The sequence below is a fragment of the Oncorhynchus keta genome, chromosome 10 (assembly GCF_023373465.1).
Source record: "Oncorhynchus keta strain PuntledgeMale-10-30-2019 chromosome 10, Oket_V2, whole genome shotgun sequence".
Classification (NCBI taxonomy): Eukaryota; Metazoa; Chordata; class Actinopteri; order Salmoniformes; family Salmonidae; genus Oncorhynchus; species Oncorhynchus keta.
This window is the reverse complement of record NC_068430.1, coordinates 81,402,399-81,417,398: the sequence shown is the minus strand read 5'-3', so window position 1 is coordinate 81,417,398 and position 15,000 is coordinate 81,402,399. Positions and strand designations below refer to the sequence as shown.

General features: G+C 40.3%; 1 protein-coding gene across 1 annotated transcript in view; it reads right to left on the bottom strand.

The window, feature by feature from the left end:
• Positions 1–10,187: 10,187 nt before the first annotated feature.
• LOC127932540 (tumor necrosis factor ligand superfamily member 14-like) overlaps positions 10,188–15,000 on the bottom strand; it is a 9,039-nt gene continuing 4,226 nt past the window's right edge. The window contains exons 3-5 of the mRNA XM_052528444.1: positions 12,649–12,729; positions 11,768–12,005; positions 10,188–10,385 (exon numbers count right to left, since the gene is read on the bottom strand). Of these exons, the coding sequence (XP_052384404.1) occupies positions 10,205–10,385; positions 11,768–12,005; positions 12,649–12,729 (500 nt within the window). The 3' untranslated portion in view covers positions 10,188–10,204. The remainder of the gene's footprint in view (positions 10,386–11,767; positions 12,006–12,648; positions 12,730–15,000) is intronic.

The following is a 15,000-nucleotide window of genomic DNA, read 5'->3' as shown; positions in this document are numbered from 1 at the left end:
ATGCCTGTCTGTGTAGTGTAGTTTACTGTAGTGTACATTGGAGGATGTCTGTGTCTGTTCGTGTAGTGTAGTGTGGTTTACTGTAGTGTACATTGAATGGGGATGCCTGTTTGTGTAGTGTAGTTTACTGTAGTGTACATTGAATGGGGATGTATGTGTCTGTCTGTGTAGTGTAGTTTACTGTAGTGTACATTGAATGGGGATGCCTGTCTGTGTAGTGTAGTTTACTGTAGTGTACATTGGAGGATGTCTGTGTCTGTTCGTGTAGTGTAGTGTGGTTTACTGTAGTGTACATTGAATGGGGATGCCTGTTTGTGTAGTGTAGTTTACTGTAGTGTACATTGGAGGATGTCTGTGTCTGTTCGTGTAGTGTAGTGTAGTTTACTGTAGTGTACATTGAATGGGGATGTATGTGTCTGTCTGTGTAGTGTAGTTTACTGTAGTGTACATTGAATGGGGATGCCTGTGTCTGTCTGTGTAGTGTGGTTTACTGTAGTGTACATTGAATGGGGATGCCTGTTCGTGTAGTGTAGTTTACTGTAGTGTACATTGAATGGGGATGTATGTGTCTGTCTGTGTAGTGTAGTTTACTGTAGTGTACATTGAAGGAGGATGCCTGTTCCTGTTTGTGGAGTGTAGTTTACTGTAGTGTACATTGAATGGGGATGCCTGTTTGTGGAGTGTAGTTTACTGTAGTCTACATTTACATTTCATATGAAATGTAAATTTTGAGACATTCATCTGCAACTCTTATCAAGAACAACTGAAAGTTAGTTCATTCAACTGATGGAAGACAACCAGTCATATATTTAGAGAGTTTCGCTTTTTATTTTATTTTATTGTGTAAAAGAACAAATGGTCTGAATATCAGCATTGTTTCATCGAGGAAGAAACCACTGAGTTTATAGATAGGATCATCATCAACCATATACCCATATATATACAACCATATAGCCATATATATACAACCATATAGCCATATATATACAAACATATAGCCATATATATATACAACCATATAGCCATATATATACAACCATATAGCCATATATATACAAACATATAGCCATATATATACACACATATAGCCATATATATATACTAACATATAGCCATATATATACACACATATAGCCATATATATACAAACATATAGCCATATATATACCAACATATAGCCATATATACACACATATAGCCATATATATACCAACATATAGCCATATATATATACACACATATAGCCATATATATACACACATATAGCCATATATATATACACACATATAGCGCCATATATACACACATATAGCCATATATATACCAACATATAGCGCCATATATACACACATATAGCCATATACATACACACATATAGCCATATATAAACACACATATAGCCATCTATATACACACATATAGCCATATATATATATATATATATATATATATACACACATATAGCCATATATATATACTAACATATAGCCATATATATACACACATATAGCCATATATATACAAACATATAGCCATATATATACCAACATATAGCCATATATACACACATATAGCCATATATATATACACACATATAGCCATATATATACACACAAATAGCCATATATACACACATATAGCCATATATATACCAACATATAGCCATATATACACACATATAGCCATATATATACAAACATATAGCCATATACATACACACATATAGCCATATACATACACACATATAGCCATATATAAACACACATATAGCCATATATATACACACATATAGCCATATATATTTATATATACACACATATAGCCATATATATATATACACATATAGCCATATATATACAACCATATAGCCATATATATATATACACATATAGCCATATATACAAACATATAGCCATATATATACACACATATAGCCATATATATACAAACATATAGCCATATATATACAAACATATAGCCATATATACACACATATAGCCATATACATACACACATATAGCCATATATAAACACACATATAGCCATATATACCAACATATAGCCATATATACACACATATAGCCATATATATACACACATATAGCCATATATATATACACACATATAGCCATATATACACACATATAGCCATATATATACCAACATATAGCCATATGTACACACATATAGCCATATATATACAAACATATAGCCATATATACACACATATAGCCATATACATACACACATATAGCCATATATAAACACACATATAGCCATCTATATACACACATATAGCCATATATATATATATATATATATATATATACACACATATAGCCATATATATATACTAACATATAGCCATATATATACACACATATAGCCATATATATACAAACATATAGCCATATATATACCAACATATAGCCATATATACACACATATAGCCATATATATACACACATATAGCCATATATATATACACACATATAGCCATATATACACACATATAGCCATATATATACCAACATATAGCCATATATACACACATATAGCCATATATATACAAACATATAGCCATATACATACACACATATAGCCATATACATACACACATATAGCCATATATAAACACACATATAGCCGTATATATACACACATATAGCCATATATATTTATATATACACACATATAGCCATATATATATATACACATATAGCCATATATATACAACCATATAGCCATATATATATATATACACATATAGCCATATATACAAACATATAGCCATATATATACACACATATAGCCATATATATACAAACATATAGCCATATATCTACTAACATATAGCCATATATATACACATATAGCCATATATATATACACACATATAGCCATATACATACCAACATATAGCCATATATACACACATATAGCCATATATATACAAACATATAGCCATATATACACACATATAGCCATATACATACACACATATAGCCATATATACACACATATAGCCATATATATACACACATAGCTATATATACAAACATATAGCCATATATAAACACACATATAGCCATATATATACACACATATAGCCATATATATATATATATACACATATAGCCATGTATATATATACACATATAGCCATATATATACAACCATATAGCCATATATATACAAACATATAGCCATATATACAAACATATAGCCATATATATACACACATATAGCCATATATATACAAACATATAGCCATATATATACTAACATATAGCCATATATACAAAGATATAGCCATATATATACTAACATATAGCCATATATATACACATATAGCCATATATATATATACACACATATAGCCATATATATATACATATAGCCATATATACACACACATATAGCCATATATATATATACATATAGCCATATATATACACACACATATAGCCATATATATACAAACATATAGCCATATATATACAACCATATAGCCATATATATACACACATATAACCATATATACACACATATAGCCATATATATAGCCGTACAAATCAGCTGGGCTTGACAATCTGGACCCGCTATTTCTGAAACTATCTGCCGCCATTGTCGCAACCCCTATTACCAGCCTGTTCAACCTCTCTTTCATATCGTCTGAGATCCCCAAGGATTGGAAAGCTGCCGCAGTCATCCCCCTCTTCAAAGGGGGAGACACCCTGGACCCAAACTGCTATAGACCTATATCCATCCTGCCCTGCCTATCTAAGGTCTTCGAAAGCCAAGTCAACAAACAGGTCACTGACCATCTCGAATCCCACCGTACCTTCTCCGCTGTGCAATCTGGTTTCCGAGCCGGTCACGGGTGCACCTCAGCCACACTCAAGGTACTAAATGATATCATAACCGCCATCGATAAAAGACAGTACTGTGCAGCCGTCTTCATCGACCTCGCCAAGGCTTTCGACTCTGTCAATCACCAAATTCTTATCGGCAGACTCAACAGCCTCGGTTTTTCGGATGACTGCCTTGCCTGGTTCACCAATTACTTTGCAGACAGAGTTCAGTGTGTCAAATCAGAGGGCATGCTGTCCGGTCCTCTGGCAGTCTCTATGGGGGTGCCACAGGGTTCAATTCTCGGGCCGACTCTTTTCTCTGTATATATCAATGATGTTGCTCTTGCTGCGGGCGATTCCCTGATCCACCTCTACGCAGACGACACCATTCTATATACTTTCGGCCCGTCATTGGACACTGTGCTATCCAACCTCCAAACGAGCTTCAATGCCATACAGCACTCCTTCCGTGGCCTCCAACTGCTCTTAAACGCGAGTAAAACCAAATGCATGCTTTTCAACCGATCGCTGCCTGCACCCGCATGCCCGACTAGCATCACCACCCTGGATGGTTCCAACCTTGAATATGTGGACATCTATAAGTACCTAGGTGTCTGGCTAGACTGCAAACTCTCCTTCCAGACTCACATCAAACATCTCCAATCAAAAATCAAATCCAGAGTCGGCTTTCTATTCCGCAACAAAGCCTCCTTCACTCACGCTGCCAAGCTTACCCTAGTAAAACTGACTATCCTACCGATCCTCGACTTCGGCGATGTCATCTACAAAATGGCTTCCAACACTCTACTCAGCAAACTGGATGCAGTCTATCACAGTGCCATCCGTTTTGTCACTAAAGCACCTTATACCACCCACCACTGCGACTTGTATGCTCTAGTCGGCTGGCCCTCACTACATATTCGTCGCCAGACCCACTGGCTCCAGGTCATCTACAAGTCCATGCTAGGTAAAGCTCCGCCTTATCTCAGTTCACTGGTCACGATGGCAACACCCATCCGTAGCACGCGCTCCAGCAGGTGTATCTCACTGATCATCCCTAAAGCCAACACCTCATTTGGCCGCCTTTCGTTCCAGTACTCTGCTGCCTGTGACTGGAACGAATTGCAAAATCGCTGAAGTTGGAGACTTTTATCTCCCTCTCCAACTTCAAACATCAGCTATCCGAGCAGCTAACCGATCGCTGCAGCTGTACATAGTCTATAGGTAAATAGCTCACCCTTTTTCACCTACCTCATTCCCATACTGTTTTTATACTGTTTTTATTTATTTACTTTTCTGCTCTTTTGCACACCAATATCTCTACCTGTACATGCCCATCTGATCATTTATCACTCCAGTGTTAATCTGCAAAATTGTATTATTCGCCTACCTCCTCATGCCTTTTGCACACATTGTATATAGACTGCCCATTTTTTTCTACTGTGTTATTGACTTGCTAATTGTTTACTCCATGTGTAACTCTGTGTTGTCTGTTCACACTGCTATGCTTTATCTTGGCCAGGTCGCAGTTGCAAATGAGAACTTGTTCTCAACTAGCCTACCTGGTTAAATAAAGGTGAAATAAAAAATAAAAAATAAAAAAAATATACACACATATAGCTATATATACAAACATATAGCCATATATACACACATATAGCCATATATAAACACACATATAGCCATATATATACAAACATATAGCCATATATATACAACCATATAGCCATATATATACACACATATAACCATATATACACACATATAGCCATATATATACCAACATATAGCCATATATACACACATATAGCCATATATATATACACATATAGCCATATATACAAACATATAGCCATATATATACAACCATATAGCCATATATATACACACATATAACCATATATACACACATATAGCCATATATATACCAACATATAGCCATATATACACACATATAGCCATATATATATACACATATAGCCATATATACAAACATATAGCCACATATACACACATATAGCCATATATAAACACACATATAGCCATATATATACACACATATAGCCATATACATATACTAACATATAGCCATATATATATATATATATATTGACTTGCTAATTGTTTACTCCATGTGTAACTCTGTGTTGTCTGTTCACACTGCTATGCTTTATCTTGGCCAGGTCGCAGTTGCAAATGAGAACTTGTTCTCAACTAGCCTACCTGGTTAAATAAAGGTGAAATAAAAAATAAAAAAAATAAAAAATATACACACATATAGCTATATATACAAACATATAGCCATATATACACACATATAGCCATATATAAACACACATATAGCCATATATATACAAACATATAGCCATATATATACAACCATATAGCCATATATATACACACATATAACCATATATACACACATATAGCCATATATATACCAACATATAGCCATATATACACACATATAGCCATATATATATACACATATAGCCATATATACAAACATATAGCCACATATACACACATATAGCCATATATAAACACACATATAGCCATATATATACACACATATAGCCATATACATATACTAACATATAGCCATATATATATATATATATATATATATATATATATATATATATATATATATATATATATAGACATATAGATATACCATATATATACAAACATATAGCCATATATACACACATATATATATATATATATATATATATATATATATATATACACATATAACCATATATATATATATAGCCATATGTATACAACCATATAGCCATATATATATATATACACACACATAGCCATATATATATACATATAGCCATATGTATACAAACATATAGCCATATATATACAACCATATAGCCATATATATACACACATATAGCCATATATATATATATACAACTGAACATATAGCCATATATATAAACATATAGCCATATATACAGTTGAAGTCGAAAGTTTACATATACTTAGGTTGGAATCATTAAAACTCATTTTTCAACCACTCCACAAATTTCATGTTAACAAACTATAGTTTTGGAAAGTCGGTTAGGAAATCTACTTTGTGCATGACACAAGTAATTTTTCCAACAATTGTTTACAGACAGATTATTTCACTGTATCACAATTCCAGTGGGTTAGAAGTTTACATACACAGAGTTGACTTTGCCTTCAAACAGCTTGGAAAATTCCAGAAAATGACATCATGGCTTTAAAGTTTCTGATAGGCTAATTGATGGAGGAAACAGGTACAAAAGTATCTATATCCACAGTAAAACGAGTCCCATATCGACATAACCTGAAGGGCCGCTAAGCAAGGAAGAAGCCACTGCTCCACAACTGCCATAAAATGGCCAGACTATGGTTTGCAACTGCACATGGGGACAAAGATCATACTTTTTGGAGAAATATCCTCTGGTCTGATGAAACCAAAATAGAACTGTTTTGCCATAACGACCATCGTTATGTTTGGAGGAAAAAGGGGGATGCTTGCAAACCGAAGAACACCATCCCAAACGTGAAGTATGGGGGTGGCAGGATCATGTTGTGGGGGTGCTTTGCTGCAGGAGGGACTGGTGCACTTCACAAAATAGATGGCATCATGAGGCAGTAAAATTATGAGGATATATTGAAACAAAATGGGTCTTCCAAATGGACAATGACCCCAAGCATACTTCCAAAGTTGTGGCAAAATGTCATTAAGGACAACAAATTCAAGGAATTGGAGTGGCCATCACAAAACACTGAAAAAAAATGTGTGAGCAGAACTGAAAAAGTGTGTGTGAGCAAGGAGGCTTACAAACCTGACTCAGTTACACCAGCTCTGTCAGGAGGAATGGGCCAAAATTCACCCAATTTATTTTGGGAAGCTTGTGGAAGGCTACCCGAAACCTTTGACCCAAGTTAAAGCAATTTAAAGGCAATGCTACCAAATACTAATTGAGTGTATGTAAACTTCTGACCCACTGGGAATGTGACGAAAGAAATAAAAGCTGAAATAAATAAATAAACATTCTCCCTACTATTATTCTGACATTTCACATTCTTAAAATAAAGTGGTGATCCTAACTGACCTAAGACATGGAATATTTACTAGGATTAAATGTCAGGAATTGTGAAAAACAGAGTTTAAATGTATTTGGCGAAGGTGTATGTAAACTTCCCACTTCAACTGTATATATATATATAAATAAACATAGAACCATATATAAACAAGACAGGGACTCAATCCTATACTTTGATACTGTTTTACTTCAATATAAATGTCCAGCATCCAAAAGCAACAAAGCCAGGATTCAATCCAATACAAGGTATAAAAGAGCCCAGCAGTCCAGTGTTTCTCAGTCCTGGTGCTGTTGATTGTAGTACCCGTCCAGTGTTTCTTAGTCCTGGTGCTGTTGATTGTAGTACCAGTCCAGTGCTTCTCAGTCCTGGTGCTGTTAATTGTAGCACCAGTCCAGTGCTTCTCAGTCCTGGTGCTGTTAATTGTAGCACCAGTCCAGTGCTTCTCAGTCCTGATCCTGGTGCTGTTGATTGTAGCACCAGTCCAGTGCTTCTCAGTCCTGGTGCTGTTAATTGTAGCACCAGTCCAGTGCTTCTCAGTCCTGGTGCTGTTAATTGTAGCACCAGTCCAGTGCTTCTCAGTCCTGATCCTGGTGCTGTTGATTGTAGCACCAGTCCAGTGCTTCTCAGTCCTGGTGCTGTTAATTGTAGCACCAGTCCAGTGCTTCTCAGTCCTGGTGCTGTTAATTGTAGCACCAGTCCAGTGCTTCTCAGTCCTGGTGCTGTTAATTGTAGCACCAGTCCAGTGCTTCTCAGTCCTGATCCTGGTGCTGTTGATTGTAGCACCAGTCCAGTGGTTCTCAGTCCTGGTCCTGGTGCTGTTGATTGTAGCACCAGTCCAGTGTGTCTCAGTCCTGGTGCTATTGATTGTAGCACCAGTCCAGTGCTTCTCAGTCCTGGTCCTGGTGCTGTTGATTGTAGCACCAGTCCAGTGTTTCTCAGTCCTGGTCGTGGTGCTGTTGATTGTAGCACCAGTCCAGTGGTTCTCAGTCCTGGTCCTGGTGCTGTTGATTGTAGCACCAGTCCAGTGCTTCTCAGTCCTGGTCCTGGTGCTGTTGATTGTAGCACCAGTCCAGTGTTTCTCAGTCCTGGCCGTGGTGCTGTTGATTGTAGTACCAGTCCAGTGTGTCTCAGTCCTGGTCATGGTGCTGTTGTTTGTAGCACCAACCCAGTGGTTCTCAGTCCTGGTGCTGTTGTTTGTAGCACCAACCCAGTGGTTCTCAGTCCTGGTCCTGGTGCTGTTGTTTGTAGCACCAACCCAGTGGTTCTCAGTCCTGGTCCTGGTGCTGTTGATTGTAGCACCAGTCCAGTGTTTCTCAGTCCTGGTCGTGGTGCTGTTGTTTGTAGTACCAGTCCAGTGTGTCTCAGTCCTGGTCCTGGTGCTGTTGATTGTAGCACCAGTCCAGTGTTTCTCAGTCCTGATCGTGGTGCTGTTGATTGTAGTACCAGTCCAGTGTGTCTCAGTCCTGGTTGTGGTGCTGTTGATTGTAGTACCAGTCCAGTGTGTCTCAGTCCTGGTGCTGTTGATTGTAGCACCAGTCCAGTGTTTCTCAGTCCTGGTCGTGGTGCTGTTGTTTGTAGTACCAGTCCAGTGTGTCTCAGTCCTGGTCCTGGTGCTGTTGATTGTAGCACCAGTCCAGTGTTTCTCAGTCCTGATCGTGGTGCTGTTGATTGTAGTACCAGTCCAGTGTGTCTCAGTCCTGGTTGTGGTGCTGTTGATTGTAGTACCAGTCCAGTGTGTCTCAGTCCTGGTGCTGTTGATTGTAGCACCAGTCCAGTGTGTCTCAGTCCTGGTCGTGGTGCTGTTGATTGTAGTACCAGTCCAGTGTTTCTCAGTCCTGGTCGTGGTGCTGTTGATTGTAGCACCAGTCCAGTGCTTCTCAGTCCTGGTCCTGGTGCTGTTGATTGTAGTACCAGTCCAGTGGTTCTCAGTCCTGGTCCTGGTGCTGTTGATTGTAGTACTCCCACAGTTCAAGTAATCAACTCCTTCGCAGGTTTTTGTACCCTTTTGGGTCCCCAGGACCAGGATTGAGAAACACTACACTAGACAGCCGACAATGGATGTTTTAAAGGCATTTTCCCCACCATTTGCCGAGATTGCATTCACGGTAATAGCTGCAGATGTTGAAAAGCCAATTGTCTGTTTTCTAGTGTGATTCTCTATAACACACCTTGGTTAGAATCTATACATTGAGATAATATAATCGACACACGAATCTGATTGACAAATGTATGTGTGTGTGTGTGTGTGTCTCTTAAATCATGAATGCCCCCATGAAATTATCTTCAGCTCCAAGTCTCAGCAGCGTCCCGTTGTCCACGGTTACGTAGATGATGTCTCCAGGCAACAGACGAAAGACTCCGCCCAGGTAGCTGTTCAGAAGATTCTGATGAGAAATCTTTTTCGGTCTGGAATCCTGGGAAGGACAATGGAACCTAACGGAGAGACAGACACTTAGAATGCATCCCAAAATGATGCCCCCTGACCATCACCTCACACACACTCACTTAGCTGTCATCACCTCACACACACTCACTTAGCTGTCATCACCTCACACACTCACTTAGCTGTCATCACCTCACACACACTCACTTAGCTGTCATCACCTCACACACACTCACTTAGCTGTCATCCCCTCACACACACTCACTTAGCTGTCATCACCTCACACACACTCACTTAGCTGTCATCACCTCACACACACTCACTTAGCTGTCATCGCCTCACACACACTCACTTAGCTGTCATCACCTCACACACACTCACTTAGCTGTCATCACCTCACACACTCACTTAGCTGTCATCACCTCACACACACACTCACTTAGCTGTCATCACCTCACACACACTCACTTAGCTGTCATCACCTCACACACACTCACTTAGCTGTCATCACCTCACACACTCACTTAGCTGTCATCACCTCACACACACTCACTTAGCTGTCATCACCTCACACACACTCACTTAGCTGTCATCACCTCACACACACTCACTGACCTGTCATCACCTCACACACACTCACTTAGCTGTCATCACCTCACACACACTCACTTAGCTGTCATCACCTCACACACACTCACTTAGCTGTCATCACCTCACACACACTCACTTAGCTGTCATCACCTCACACACTCACTTAGCTGTCATCACCTCACACACACTCACTTAGCTGTCATCACCTCACACACACTCACTTAGCTGTCATCACCTCACACACACTTACTTAGCTGTCATCACCTCACACACACTCACTTAGCTGTCATCACCTCACACACACTCACTTAGCTGTCATCACCTCACACACACTCACTTAGCTGTCATCACCTCACACACACTCACTTAGCTGTCATCACCTCACACACACTCACTGACCTGTCATCACCTCACACACACTCACTTAGCTGTCATCACCTCACACACACTCACTTAGCTGTCATCACCTCACACACACTCACTTAGCTGTCATCACCTCACACACACTCACTTAGCTGTCATCACCTCACACACTCACTTAGCTGTCATCACCTCACACACACTCACTTAGCTGTCATCACCTCACACACTCACTTAGCTGTCATCACCTCACACACACTCACTTAGCTGTCATCACCTCACACACTCACTTAGCTGTCATCACCTCACACACACTCACTTAGCTGCCATCACCTCACACACACTCAGTGAGCTGTCATCACCTCACACACACTCACTTAGCTGTCATCACCTCACACACCTCACACACACCTGTTAGCTTTCATCAACACATTCCCCCTCCCCCTCCCCCTCCCAGGACCACCACCTCACACACACTGACCTGTTAGCTTTCATCAACACAAGTGGTTTGTTTTTGTAACCCTCGGTGATCCTCATCACCTTGTGTTTGAACAGAAAGCAGTCTTCAACGAAGTGCACTTTGGAGTAGACATAGTAGTGCCCTTTCCTCTGTGCTACCAGGCGGCCATCTTTGTAGTCCATCTGATCTGTGAAGGCAGACAGGCCCTTGTCTGATTCCCACTGAACAACACTATCCTCACCCACTGACAGGGAGGAGCCTGGGAGAGGGAGGGGGAGGGAAGGGAGGGGGTGGAGGGAAGGGAGCGGAGTGCGGGAGAGGAAGGGGAGGGGGAGAGAGATGGGGGAATGGGTGGGTTGGGGGAATGGGGGAGAGAGATGAGGGAATGGGGGGAGAGATGGGGGAATGGGGGAAGGGGGAATGGGAGGGAGAGATGAGGGAATGGGGGAGAGATGGGGGAATGGGGGGAGAGATGGGGAATGGGGGGTGAGATGGGGGAATGGGGGAATGGGGGAGAAATGGGGGAATGGGGGGAGAAATATATGGGGCAGAGGGGGAGTTAAGAGTGCAGATAGTGCTGGTGTGTGTGTGTGTGTGTGTGTGTGTGTGTGTGTGTGTGTGTGTGTGTGTGTGTGTGTGTGTGTGTGTGTGCGTGCGTGCGTGCGTGCGTGCGTGCGTGCGTGCGTGCGTGCGTGCGTGCGTGCGTGCGTGCGTGCGTGTGTGTGTGTGTGTGTGTGTGTGTTCGTGTGTGTATGTGTGTCTGTGTGTCTGTGTGCATGTGTGTCTGTGTGCATGTGTGTGTGTGTAGGTGTGTGTGTGCATGTGTCCGTGTCTATGTGTGTCTGTGTGCATGTGTGTGTGTGTAGGTGTGTGTGTGCGTGTGTTGAGGGGCTGTACTGTACCTATCAAGTGTGCTGAGGGTTTCTGTTGGATCTCAGGTGGGAATTTCCACCTCGTAGGCTTGACTAAAATCTCATTGGTCTCTGTCAGGGGACAGTTGGAGAGAGAGGGGGGGGGCGATAGAGAGAAAGAGGGAGGGAGAAAGAGAGAGAAAGAGAAAGAAAAAGAGAGAGAGATCAACTTTCAGAAAACCAAAGTTGAGATTTTCCAGAAAAGGGCCTGGAATCAGAGAAGCAGAGACACTCGGACAATTTCGGTTTCATTGTAAATATCAAGAAAAGGATACAAACATTTTGTCACCAAAACATCCTTACAATTCAAAGCAGTGGAAACCCAAGAGCTGAACCCTGAAGAGAGTCCTCTGTGTCAGATGTTAAAACATTTAAACAACCCTATTATCCAAACACACAGGGATATCAATCAGGTTGTTAAAGAAATGAAAACTCCTATATGACAAATTGTGAAAATGAAAGATAAACATAGAATAAACTAACTTGCTATTTGGTCTCAAAAGAGAATAGAAATGGTCAGAATATCTCTACTCTGTCAGAGATACAACACAGAGACAAACCACCAACTGGTCAGAATATCTCTACTCTGTCAGAGATACAACACAGAGACAAACCACCAACTGGTCAGAATATCTCTACTCTGTCAGAGATACAACACAGAGACAAACCACCAACTGGTCAGAATATCTCTTCTCTGTCAGAGATACAACACAGAGACAAACCACCAACTGGTCAGAATATCTCTTCTCTGTCAGAGATACAACACAGAGACAAACCACCAACTGGTCAGAATATCTCTACTCTGTCAGAGATACAACACAGAGACAAACCACCAACTGGTCAGAATATCTCTTCTCTGTCAGAGATACAACACAGAGACAAACCACCAACTGGTCAGAATATCTCTACTCTGTCAGAGATACAACACAGAGACAAACCACCAACTGGTCAGAATATCTCTTCTCTGTCAGAGATACAACACAGAGACAAACCACCAACTGGTCAGAATATCTCTACTCTGTCAGAGATACAACACAGAGACAAACCACCAACTGGTCAGAATATCTCTACTCTGTCAGAGATACAACACAGAGACAAACCACCAACTGGTCAGAATATCTCTTCTCTGTCAGAGATACAACACAGAGACAAACCACCAACTGGTCAGAATATCTCTACTCTGTCAGAGATACAACACAGAGACAAACCACCAACTGGTCAGAATATCTCTACTCTGTCAGAGATACAACACAGAGACAAACCACCAACTGGTCAGAATATCTCTACACTGTCAGAGATACAACACAGAGACAAACCACCAACTGGTCAGAATATCTCTACTCTGTCAGAGATACAACACAGAGACAAACCACCAACTGGTCAGAATATCTCTACTCTGTCAGAGATACAACACAGAGACAAACCACCAACTTGTATTTCATGAAATGTATGAACTGTATATTCCACAGTACCACAGCAGTAGTGTGGTACATGAAAACATGATTCCACAGTACAACAGCAGTAGTGTGGTACATGAAAACATGATTCCACAGTACAACAGCAGTAGTGTGGTACCTGAAAACATGATTCCACAGTACCACAGCAGTAGTGTGGTACCTGAAAACATGATTCCACAGTACAACAGCAGTAGTGTGGTACCTGAAAACATGATTCCACAGTACAACAGCAGTAGTGTGGTACCTGAAAACATGATTCCACAGTACCACAGCAGTAGTGTGGTACCTGAAAACATGATTCCACAGTACAACAGCAGTAGTGTTATACCTGAAAACATGATTCCACAGTACAACAGCAGTAGTGTGGTACATGAAAACATGATTCCACAGTACCACAGCAGTAGTGTGGTACCTGAAAACATGATTCCACAGTACCACAGCAGTAGTGTGGTACCTGAAAACATGATTCCACAGTACCACAGCAGTAGTGTGGTACCTGAAAACATGATTCCACAGTACCACAGCAGTAGTGTGGTACATGAAAACATGATTCCACAGTACAACAGCAGTAGTGTGGTACCTGAAAACATGATTCCACAGTACCACAGCAGTAGTGTGGTACATGAAAACATGATTCCACAGTACAACAGCAGTAGTGTGGTACCTGAAAACATGATTCCACAGTACCACAGCAGTAGTGTGGTACATGAAAACATGATTCCACAGTACAACAGCAGTAGTGTGGTACCTGAAAACATGATTCCACAGTACAACAGCAGTAGTGTGGTACCTGAAAACATGATTCCACAGTACCACAGCAGTAGTGTGGTACATGAAAACATGATTCCACAGTACAACAGCAGTAGTGTGGTACCTGAAAACATGA